Consider the following 12,744-nt stretch of genomic DNA (forward strand, 5'->3'; position numbering starts at 1 on the left):
ACAGGAAAACGTCGGCACAGCAAATTGTCTCGAAATAAACATATCTCCCGGAAATGCAAGAAGCAGTGCTGGAAGGAATGGAAGAAAAGTGGCTGCCAACAAGAGCCGTGCAAGATGGAAGTGGCAATGCCCTTGTCGTAAGACGTGGAAGAATGCGCCCAATGAGACCTGGGGCCTGAGTTAGCGGCTCTCCCACGTCAAACTCTAAATCTGGCCCTTAGTCTCTTTTCTATTTTGATGTCTCACTTACAGACTGCGCATGGCATCACAGACAACGCCCATTGTGTGCCTTGCATCTTCCGTCCCCCTTGTCTGTGTTGCTTCTTCACCCGCAGCCCCCCCCGTTGTCCTGTCCCTTCTTTACCTCCCACCTTCCTGTTTTCCATGTTGCTTGTAAGTCTCCCACCCCGTTGTCCTTATTTCTAAGCTGTTTGTGTTACTTCTAACCCTCACACCTCCTTTGTCAATGTTGCTCCCCCGCCCCCACTGGCTGCATTGCTGCCACAGTTCAACTCACCATAAGAAAAACAAGCATAGGCATAGCCAATAGGTCTCGCCTTTGGGACCTTAGAAGTGTTTAGCCATGCAACAGTTGATGTTGTCGCACAAAGGATATTGTGCTGGATAACTAAACACTTATAAGGTCCCAAAGGCGAGAGCTATTGGCTATGCCAATACTTTTTTTTTATAACGTGCTCTCAACACCAGCCTTTGGAAGTAGAAGTAGAGCTATAGTTTCCATGAACACAACAACATTTCTTGCCTTGCTCTCCAAGAAGCAGCTTCTTATACACAGATGCCACCAAAATAAAAAGTACACTGTGGTGGGAGCCTAGTTTCTTTACAATTTTCGTGTTTTGTAGCGTACCATAAGATTGCATTTCTACCCTCTCCATATACGTTGGACACATTGCACAAGTTGAAACTGGAGTACAACATGATCCCACTTTTGCTAAGCCAAGTTTAACAGAAAAGAGTAACTCACCATAATCCCATGTCAACATTTTATAGACTAAATGAAAAACTCCAGTGAACTGAGAGCTCATGGTTAAATAGCCATAGCATGCTGAAAATGTTGCCCATGATATGTGGCCACTTGACGATTGATTTGTTGTCTGGAACGCCTCAGGTTCTCTTACAGGGTTAGTCAGGGGTTTAAGTGGGATGAAAAAACTGGGGTTCTCTCAAAGAGGCGTTGCCAATGTAATTAAGGGCGTAGCTGAACACACCTGAGGTAAAAATCTGTGCTTAGCACAGTGTGCTGCCCAACTCGTATTTTGCTGTTTCTGTCATTGCATCCAGATATATCATACAACAAGTAACAGCATATCTAGAAGTCAGAATTATTGGCTTTGTCAATGGTTGCTAGTTGCATAAGATAAATAAGCAGCAACTATGGCTTGTATATAATATTGAAAAAGCTTCACTTCAAGCCCTGCTGGATCACGCGCCTCCCGAATACACATATTGTTAGCAGCCGATGTACCCTGTGTTTGAGACTGAATCTGCATTTTTAAAAATTAAAGGCAGGTGGGGGAGGAAAATAGGTGCAAAAGTATGGGCTAAAACTGATGTGTTTACTTGAAGAATTCTTTGTTTCCATTTGTATAGTTTTAAACAGGATATTTAGAGCTGTATTAAGGATGAAGACCGACTTATGTTTGATAACCCTCCCATCTTATTACTATGTATTTGATATATCATATTCACTAATTTCTCTTTTTTATAAATCATTATTCTGCAATAGCTCATTAAAAATGTGTTCTTAAAATAAAATAATACTCCTCATCAATCTCCTTGAAACCACAATAAAACATCGTACATATGCCAAAAGGCTAAAACAGCATAACATGTAAAAGAACACAATGCATAGTGCATGATTATGCGAAAGTGGCATCAATTACAGTGCAAGGTGCAGATGCCAGTGCACATAAAGAGAAAGACACAATATGGATTGTGCAGACCATTCCCAGAACAATATAAACCATCTCTAAAAGGAATTAGACACACTGGGAAAGTGAATGCCTATGTATTTCAATAAATATTCTTGAAACTTCATTATACAGCTCTCCAGCATTTCGCGATTTGCAAAATCAGCTTAGGAGCGCAATGACTGAAATATTTTGCATTTTGGCCACAAAAAACCCCCAAAAAGGTCTCCCGGCAGACGTTGCGTTCGGCCAGCCCCATTTCTGCCTCCGGGGACCTGGCAGTCCGTACTGAGCGACCCCGTGCTACCGCCACCGCTCAAACATGAAGATAAAGCCAGACAGGGCTCGATGCCTTTAATGAGGGGGAAGGATGACTCCGTGACGTTAACTGTATAAGATTTGAGACCCGCAAAACCACCGAGTCTGCATGCTGCAGTTCAAAGCTTCGGCAGGAGAGTGTATGGAGGGTGCCATGTATACAAGGAACGCGCAGGAAGCCCGGCCTGTCACGATGCTCCGAGCATCCGCAAGTAAAATAAGTGGGAGGGAGTGTGGCCGAGAGCTGGGACGCGCAGCATTTACCTTGCGGGAGCGAGCGCGATAATTGCTAACAGGTGTCGCCAAAGCTCGCTCCCACAAGGGAATCGCCAAACGTGCACGCATTGCCATTGACAGCAATGCAACGCATGCACGTTTTTGGGGAAAAAAGAGGATGGATTCCAAGAGGTCCCCCCTATTCAGCGAATGCGCGCTGCGTAGGCGAGACCTAAAAAGTGTTATGAAGTGGCCCAGACTTTTTTTTTATTATAGCCATGCTGCACATCGTCCTCTGTGTCTCCCAAAGGCGTGACTTATTGGCTTTGTCAATGCTTGTTACATTTGTTCACTTCATTTGGTTCCCTTATTGCAGGTTATTAAAATGACATATACAGGCCATTATACAGGTGTGTACAGGTTATCACATTGGCATAGTACATGTGCCAGCCTTTTGGGTCTGTTCTTATTGAAAATGTCCTACATTCTGTTATCAAAATAAAGACTATTTTTACCCAAAAAACCTGTAAGTTATACTTTGTTTTCTCTTTTACAGGTCATTACCGGGGTGCGTATTAGGTGATTTTTATGTAAACCATCAGAGCAGCTGCACTGGCTATGCTAGTTAGAGCTACATGTGAGACTTTTGAATTGGATATTTTTTTCACTTTTACATCAAAGATAATTTTTTGCTATAAAAAAATCTCCGTTTAAGGATCATATTGCTGGGGAAGGCAGCATTGGGGATTTTGTTTTCAGGTTGCAAATAATAACAGTTATTGAAAATTGGAATTACGTGTGTGCTTGGGGGCAAATTGTTGCATCACTTGTATCATTTTTTGAAACAAGCTAAGAATCCATTTGTTAAACAGATGAGCATTTTCTGACGGAAGTGCAGTACCACAGTTTGTTACTAGATGTCGCTGTTGAGACTGCAGGAAGCCCCTAGTGTAACAAGCACACCAGATGGTGCCAGGAAGTTTCATAGGTCCTCCTATTTACACCACAACACCACTTCCATATTAATCTCAGCATACCAGAGATCATTAACAGAGCAAACCCCAGGGTATGTCTCCTTGTCACTACACTTGCACCTATTGTGGCATTTCCTTTTTTTCTGCCTGGGGTTCACAATCCTTCTTTAAGTAGCTGAGGCTTCAAACAAAGCCTCCTGCGTGACAACTTTCAAATACTGGCCATTTTTTATTTATTGCTCAAAATAGAAAATGGCATTTTCTCACTGCTTGGTAAGTGTAGTGGTCGCTTTATTTTTTCCTTCTGCTGGAGTTGGTTGTGCACTTCCTTGGCACGCGAAGGAAAGAATGTGGAAGGGGTGCGGTCGAGGATGGTTCGCTGTGCGGCCATTGGGCGTGCAGGGACATCATTTCAACATTCCCATAAAACCACCAGCAGGGCCACTGGAATTCATAAACAGCAGTCAGGGCCAGAGGCATCATCTGAGGAGAAAGAAAGCATTTGTTCTATTCTGTTTCTGGCGCCAAAGCCTTCAGGAGATTTTCATCCAATCATAGACCTGAAGGAATTAAAACCATTCAGAAAGACTCTTCCATTGGGAATGTGGGCCCACCAGTCTGCAATACCTGCGGTATCCTTGAAATGATGTTCCGCCTACTCTTTCTAACATCTTCCCAATGCTTCCTTAGGTTTCAAACTCCTGAGGGTCATTTTCAGTTCCAGGTCCTCCTATTCGCTCTGAAGTCAGCTCACTGCGTATTCATAAAGGTGCTTGTTCTACAGGCTGTGATTCCACACACACACATGGCATCTGACCTCACCTGTACCTGGACATCTGGCTGAAATAGGCTCCAAACTATTGCACAATGGCTCAGGATGCTCTGAAAGTTTGATCTATTTTGAAGAATAACAGCTGAATACTAAATTTGGAAAAAATCTCATCTGCAGCCAAGTCAAAAGCTCAAAGTCACCGGAGGTCTCTTCAGTTCATCTGCTGGAAAGGTTACCCTAGGTCCTCCTTAGATCTTTAAACTTCAGAGTTACCTACGCTCTCTCCTGTGGTCAGTATGGTGGATGCCCGCATCATGCAATCGGGACCCACCATGGATGAGACATCTTTCCAGTAGAAATGTTCCAGAATGGATTCACAGAGGTTCTTGAACTGAAGAGAACTAACCGTCCTTCAATCATTTCTACATTGTGACTCCATTCTCGAATGCTGACCTGGCCAAGTGCAGTAACGTGACAATGTGGTGCACGAACGTGTTAATATGGAAGTGGATGCATTTGTTGATGTATAAGTATCTCGTCCTTATTAATAGAATCACGCATTGTAAACTCTACATCAACCTCAACTCGCAAATATGTAGTCAAGCAGGTCCTGAGACCTCGGCCCGAGATTGCTGATTGATAGGTCACAGGTGGGAGGGGGTGTAGCTGGCAGGCAAATGCCCGGGCAGGAAACTCTTGACCAATCCCACAGATTGGTGCAGTGTCACTACAATGGTCAGGGTAGATTCCCCAAATAAAGCGCACATGGCTGGAGGAGGTACACGCATTCCTAAAAACACCCTAAAAGTCAGATGCCACATGACTTAGGTACACATTGCCAATAAGAACTTAGCACACATAGTGATCACGCGCTCCATCTGCCGGTGATGGAGCAAGGTTTCACGTAAAAGGAAACTTGGTCGTATGCAATCCTCTCGAATAACCTGTAACACTATAATCAACCTATCCGTGAGTACTAACAGTGCACCACTTCAACTTACTGTATCTAGGGGATGCTTTCCTATGTGCCTCACTAATGAGTAATCCGATTGTCCTAAAATGGCCTCTAAAACGCGGGAATTCTTCTGCGCATGCGTCTACTACATCTACGTAGTATGACGTTTTCTGTCGCTTGGTGGGAAATCTTTGGAGCTGCGCAATAGCTTTTAAAATGGCCGCTTTACAGTAATGCACTAATGCACATGCTATGCTGAAACTAACTCATGCATGTACTACTAAGCTATTAATGCAAAAGATGTATTAAGTATATGGGGTTAAAGTAGAAGTAAGTGGTATACAGTTGTTAGAATCCGGGTTCTCTGGTTGGCACAGGTAGGTACTTGTGTCAAGCAGGGAACCTTTCCTTTAGTCAGGGTAAGGGGGTACACTCCAACAATAACCCCTGCTCACCCTCTAGGTAGCTTGGCGTGAGCAGACAAGGCCTATCTCAGAGAGTTTAGGTTAAGCATTTGTGAACACACACACAGTAACTCAGTGACAACCCCACAAATGGACTCCACACTGGGATATATAAAAATAGCACTTTATATATATAGATTAGGCTTAGCACAAGACCAGATAACGTTTGGCGGCCCACAATACTTATTAGACAAAGTGTTCTTGGGTTTAGCGTAGTTTTAAAGTTCTGTGCGCTTCGTTCCTTTCCATACGCTGCATACGTGGTAAAAACTGCTTGGGAACGGGTCTCACACGCACTGTAGGCGCTTCGGGATGAAGCGTACACCCTACGGTGCGAACAGGCATAGTACCTTTATCTTTTGGTGAGTTCGTCACGGAGGCTGCGCTGACATCAAGCGCGATGTACGGTGCGTTGTCCTCCTGGTGCGGTGCGTACTACGGTACATTGGACCATGGGTGTGCAGAGCTTCAGGGGACGGTGCATAGGTACAGTGCTTTCAATGTTCGTCGCGGCGTTCACACCGTACCGTGAGATCGGCAATCTTGAGTTGAAGTGCTGGACACAAGTGAACAATACGCTCCGCTCAGGGGATTTCTTTTTTTAACAACTGGCGATTTCCAGCAAAAATGCGAATTAAAAGTAAGTGGTCGCGCTATTGGTCAGCCTTCACTATGTGGCGTTCACCAATCACTGTGTATGTATCACAAACGCAAATTCGAAATCCTCACCGCTGCCACCAATGTTAGAATCCGGGTTCTCTGGTTGGCACAGGTAGGTACTTGTGTCAAGCAGGGAACCTTTCCTCTAGTCAGGGTAAGGGGGTACACTCCAACAATAACCCCTGCTCACCCTCTAGGTAGCTTGGCGCGACCAGACAAGGCCTATCTCAGAGCGTTTAGGTAAAGCATTTGTGAACACAGACACAGTAACTCAGTGACAACCCCACAAATGGACTCCACACTGGGATATATAAAAAACAGCACTTTATATATATAGATTAGGCTTGTTTTAAAGTTCTGTGCTCTTCGTTCCCTTCCGTACGCTTCGTACGTGGTAAAGACTTCTTGGGAACGGGTCTCACATGCACTGTAGGCGCTTCGGGATGAAGCGTACACCCTACGGTGCGAACAGGCACAGTACCTTTACCTTTTGGTGAGTTCGTCACGGAGGCTGCGCTGACATCAAGCGCAATGTACGGTGCGTTGTCCTCCTGGTGCGGTGCGTACTACGGTACGTTGGACCTTGGGTGTGCAGGGCTTCAGGGGACGGTGCGTAGGTACGGTGATTTCAATGTTCGTCGCGGCGTTCACGCCGTACAGTGAGATCGGCAATCTTGAGTTAAAGTGCTGGACACAAGCGAACAATACGCTCCACTCAGGGGAGACGTACGTGACTTCCGTACGCACCGCAGCCTTCCCAAAGCAGGGGAAAGGAGCGTACGCTGGACAGTACGGTTCGTAGGGGATAGAAGTACGGTTCGCAGTCCTTCCGTTACGGTGTGAGCTACAGCTCATAGGGGCCTGTTAGTCGCATTGCTCAGGCCGGACGATACCTTCCTTTGCGGTGCGAGCTACGGCTCGTAGAGGGGCCTCAGACGCTTTGTTCGGGCAGGACAGCGGGATACCAGCTTGCAGGGGGTACGCTGCGATCAGCGAGACGTGCGCAGCAGTTCGAGTCGAAGATGCGGGGAAAACGGTCCGTTGTCCAAGGCGATCTCACGGCGGTGAAGTCCACTGGTCCTGGGACTTCGTTCAGGGGGCAAGCTCACTCACAAGCCCTTGGAGATCTCTCAGCACAAGCCAAATAAAAGTTTCTTGAGTATTTTCTTCCTCTTCTTCAGCAGCAAGGCAACCACCGCAGGCCAATCCCCCAGGTCAGGGACAGTACTCCTCCATGCAGCTTTTCCAGTTCCTTCAGGTCGGACAGAGGTTTCTTCTTGGCAGGTCAGGATCTAGATTCTTAGGAGCAGGGCTCCTACATTTATACCATAAATCCTTTGTTCTCCCAGGCCAGGGGGGCCCTTGCCTAGTTCAGTCCAGTTCTGGAGCACTTTGTTGATGCGATGCAGGCTTCTTCTTTCAGGGTGCAGGGCAGAGCCATCAGATGCTCCACAGGGGGCGGAGCCAGCATTGTGGTGGCAGAGCACAGCACTATTCAGAGTCCAGGTGTACTCCTCCCACCCATCTACCTGCCAATCTTCCTATTCACCACCAGGCTACCTAGCCCTGCACATCTGGGTTTCCCCAGCCCTGTCACTCACACAAGCCAGACAGCAGATACACATCACGCAGAGGCGGGCTGAAATGGTTAGGCAAGCAAAGGCCAACTTTCTAAAAGTGGCATTTGAAAACGCAGAATATTAAAATAAACCTTACTAAAAGATGTGCCTTATTATTCTGAGTTCAGGCATACTAAACTCGATTTTCTACCACGTTCCCTGGGTCTGTTAGGATCATAGGATGTAACAATCTTAACAGCCCATTCTAGCCTATGAGAACAGGGTAGCCATACAATAGTGAAAAACGAAAACGGCTGTAATTCGCTATTAGGACATGCCACACACATCAGGGCTTGTCCTACCTTATGCTACAATGCACCCTGCCCTTGGGCCTACCATAGGGGTGACTAACATAAAGTTAAGGGAAGGTTTAGGGACTGGCAAATGGGTGCACTTGCCAGTCAGCATGTCAGTACCAGACTGCACGCAGGTTCTGCATTGGCAGACCTAGACACATTTTACCAGGCCGCTTCTGTGGGTGGCACTACCAGTGCTGCAGCCCACCAGCGGCATTTGTATTTACACGCCCTGGCACTCCTGGTGCACTTTACTGGGGTCTGATAGTAAACCAAATAAGCCAATCATGGAATCCAACCAACATATACATTTTACCTAGGGAGCACTTGCATGGTGGCACAGGTTGGCAGTGGCACTGTGCTCTGAGCAGCCAACACCATAAAAACACATAAGGCACAGCGACAAAAAAGTAGAAGGGAGACTCACGCCAAGGTGCCAGATCTAACATCAGTGAATTCATTTATTTTCGTATTCTAACATGTTCTTTTCTGACTTTATTAATAGTTCGTATTTGGGCCTTGAAGGGTGACCACGTCTCTATTCCCTTGTGATTTCTACACATGCGCAAAACGACTGCTTGCCGTGGAACAAGTGATGCAAATTGACTGACTGACAAACCCTAAGCCGACAAGGACATGAGAAACCAAACTCTTGACCCTACTAGAGGAAGATGGAGCAACAATGTATAAAGACTTACCGATCCACGAATGAAATGCATGTGGGAATAAAGCTTGTGGGTATTAAAATTAAGGGGAGGAGAATTAGACAATAGCCTAAAGTAAAATATTGCACTTAGGATGGTGTGATGTCCACACCCCACTGCTTGGCCCAATCAAATTACGGGTGAACATGGAATTGAAAAATTTGGGGGTGGATCATACACTTGAATTTGGTATAACAGAGGTAAGTTATATATAGTTAGACACACTTGATGCGGAGATGCTGATGCTATGCTGAGATGCCGCCCGATTTTGCTGCAATCTGACTGTAGAATCCAACACTAGGGAAATTCGCGGAAAAACCGAGCAGGCACATCTAGTGAAGGGTCCGGACGAGCCCGAGCCGGAGAGAGTAGCACCAAAGAGGGGTGTAACGCTGGCGTTACACTAGAAGAGCTCACCTTCCCTGTCCTGAGCTGATCCTGAATCTCCGACACCCTGATGTCGGGGTCCTCACACCATTTCAAGGTAAATATAATGGTAGGGTAAATGCTCTGTACTTGCTCTCTGTCCTTTCTCTCCTCAGGTGCTGTCATTGCAAGAATTTATTAATGCAAACTGATTATAAGCTAATTGTACTATTTTCCTGATGGAGATTTCTGGTATATTTATGTGTATATTGAGTTGACTCACAAAATTATTAATTCAGATAAACTTTTAAAACTCCTTCTGAGTCTGTGGTTCTTTAATAGAAGTTAAATGCATTATTGTATTTTCCTCCCTATTCTAATCTACTACTAGATCTTTTCGACAGTGCATTTAATCAGGAGACAGGCATGGTAAGAATACTGGTGTAAAGGTTTCCTAGGGTAAAACAAAATTGATGATCAGTGGATATTTACTAGCTCATTGATTGTATGAATGTATATGGGCCCAAATGAGCGTTGTGTGTATGAATGTGTAGAGCTGGTAAACTCCGCTGCATCAGTTTTTCTTGGTAGCAGAGGCATGGTTAGTATAGTTAGTTAGGTGAGGATTGTATTTGAAATTGAATTATTGATTTATGTTTTAACCAAAACCCGTTATGTATTGTTTCATGCTGTCTGGAAGTTCCCGGGAATATTGAATAGCGGGTGGCAAGTGGAAGCCACACTGCAGTGAGGTTATTGGTCTGGATCGAGAAGGTGCTGAAAGTTACACAGGACTAGAAGCACTAAGTTAGGGACATTTTTTCTTGTATGTTAGTTCTTGTAATAATTGTTAGCAAGGAGTGCTCTGGTGAAGTTTTGGTATTATATCATCTAGAAAGGGTAATACTGAAAGAGTAGCAGGTTCTCTGATGCTTGTGTGAAGAGTAAGCGGAAGGGATTTACTCGCAGTGTGTGAAGAGGAAGCGGAAGAGTTTTACTCTTAGTGAAATAAATCTTAATGTTCTTTGAATTAGTGGTTCAGACACAATAGCAAATGTTTATACGCTGTTAATGAATGAAATTTGTGTGAAGAATTGTGAGAAAATAAGTTTTCGCATTACCTTGTAAAGGAGGGGTCAGTTGCGGGTGCTACACTGACGTCACTGGAGCCGATCTGGGATTGGTTGAAATAGCGGGTGTGTAGTTGATGCAAAATTGTAAAGGAGGGGTCAGTAGAAAGGAGTGATACTGACGTCACAGAAAATCCGCGCAAGAATTGGCTGAGTGGGCGAGCAGAGTAGAAATTGATTGGTCGTCAGAATAGAAAACGCGCTGGTATTGGAGAATTTTTAGAATTAAAGCAAGCGTCTGATTGGTTGACAAAATAGAAATCCCGAGAATATTAATAGATAGAGGAGATTGCATGTACGATCCAACATTAACAGGGACTAGACCAGATAGAAGGTTTGTAGGGTTTGCTTACGAGCAGTACCTTAATAAGCACAAGCACGCAATGTACGGAGAAAAGGGAAAAATGACATTTCAACAAAAAGTTAAGAATTATTTAAAAAAGGACAAACCCATCAAGAGTAGAGAGGGGATTCTCATTCCTCCTCCAAATACGCCTGCATCTGACATGACTGTGGAGAGAGGCTATCATACCTGTATATGGTTAGACAACTGGGTAGAATACACAAAGGATGGTGGTATATTAGCATTTCCCGAATACGGAAGCTTTAATGGGAGAATATTGCACAACTTGAGAACACGAATGAATGAATTAGAACCCAGACCTAGATTGACTCAATATGAAGCTTTAGAAGAATGGGAAATGGAAGCCTTTGAACGGGACAGACCCCGAAGTAACAGGACCTTAAGCAAATATTACCCCAAATTTCCCCGAGAAACTAGAGATAGCCAAATGAAACAATGGAGACAGGCCATGGTGGCAGAAGGGTTATGTCCTATTTTATCAGAAGAGCAGATGGGAGGTAAATGTACAGAGAAAACCAAGCATTTAACCATGTTAGGTAGCGGAGAAGCAGAAGAGGGATACCTAGAAGACATATTGATGAAAAGTCCTCCACCTTATAATGATGGATTTAACAGAATGACCCCTAGTGCCCCCATGATAGGAACACAATTGGTTCCACTGATAGTACATGACACCACAGATAGAGTACTTCAAGAAAAGAAAAAGGAGGCAATAAATAAGAATAGAGATGAGTTAATTCAGAAAATAGCTCAGATAAATGCGTATCCCGAGGCATTGACCATACCAGTGAAAATAGGTCCGGTAGTTCCATTGTATGGAGAAAAATCAAACTGTCCTAAAATTCCTGTAATGCCTACCCCAAGCATAGAACCTAGAAAAGAAAAGATATTAATAGACGATCAAGAAAGTGAATGTTAATCAGTAATATCATTAATGGATTTACTCATAAGAGAGCCAATAACGGAAACCACGAAAATAAATTTGCCCAGTTGTTCAAAGGAAGTTAGACTAGGCACGTCATCAGGAACTAGAAGTGCCACAATAGTAACCCCAGAAGATATAGAGAGATGGTCTCAAGAAATAGAGAAACCAAAGTCACAGCCAAAACTATTAGACATTTTTAAATTGAGAGTAGAATTGGAAGAAATGGTTGCTGGAAATGTGGGCCTAGACAGGTTAAACACATACAGTGAAGAAGAATTACTGTTTATCTGTAGAAGCATTACACGAAATACAAAAACATTTCATGAAAAGCTGACTAATTTGAGGTCTGAAATGGGAATTGACAATGGAAAATCAAAGGTGTTGCAGAAACAATAAAGAGCAGAATTTTTTGATAAGGATTTGGAAAATATGAATGTGTCTGGAAGAAAGTTGCAGATCAGGGAATAGTTATTTCTGTTGCAAAAGTGGGGATATCTTAAAAGATGGAAAGTTAGATGGGCAAAGAAAAAGGAAGAGGTACAAGTAAATCGAACGACATCTGAATATGTTGTGAGGGAAACAGAAAAAGCTGAAATGTTGTCTCCGATGAGAGAAGTACCCGGAGGGGGGTACGTATATGTACCATGGAACAGACAGGATATTTTTTCTTTTACAAATGATTTCCCAAAATTGAGTGAGAAACCAGTGGAATGGTACCAACAAGTTGAGAGGTTTGTGAAAGTTTCAAAGGTTTTAATGAAGGATCTGGATGGTCTGTTTGACATAGTAGTACCTGCAGATTTGTGGACAGAATGTAAGATTACTGTGGATTGGCCTAGTGAGGAATAACCAAGAGACGCAAAAACAGGTGCCCCGTCAAGGGATGTTATGTAAAAGTATCATCAGGTAATCACCTTTCTGAAGAGTGAAATTCCCCTTGAAAGTTTAGAAAATAAAGACATGACTCATTTTGTGGATAGATTTGTGACAGAGCTGAGATTGGATATATCTCAAATGATTAAGCAGCACATGCCGTGCTGGCAATCAAAG

The 12,744-nt window shown here is 44.0% G+C and overlaps 1 protein-coding gene across 1 annotated transcript in view; it reads left to right on the top strand.

Moving 5' to 3' along the window:
• Positions 1-2,988, top strand: part of LOC146808741 (uncharacterized) — a 62,463-nt gene extending 59,475 nt beyond the window's left edge. The window contains exon 4 of the mRNA XM_085615558.1: positions 5-2,988. Within this exon, the coding sequence (XP_085471684.1) occupies positions 5-184 (180 nt within the window). The 3' untranslated portion in view covers positions 185-2,988. The remainder of the gene's footprint in view (positions 1-4) is intronic.
• The last annotated feature ends 9,756 nt before the right edge of the window (positions 2,989-12,744 follow it).

This window comes from Triturus cristatus, chromosome 7, assembly GCF_964204655.1.
Source record: "Triturus cristatus chromosome 7, aTriCri1.1, whole genome shotgun sequence".
NCBI classification, from domain to species: Eukaryota; Metazoa; Chordata; class Amphibia; order Caudata; family Salamandridae; genus Triturus; species Triturus cristatus.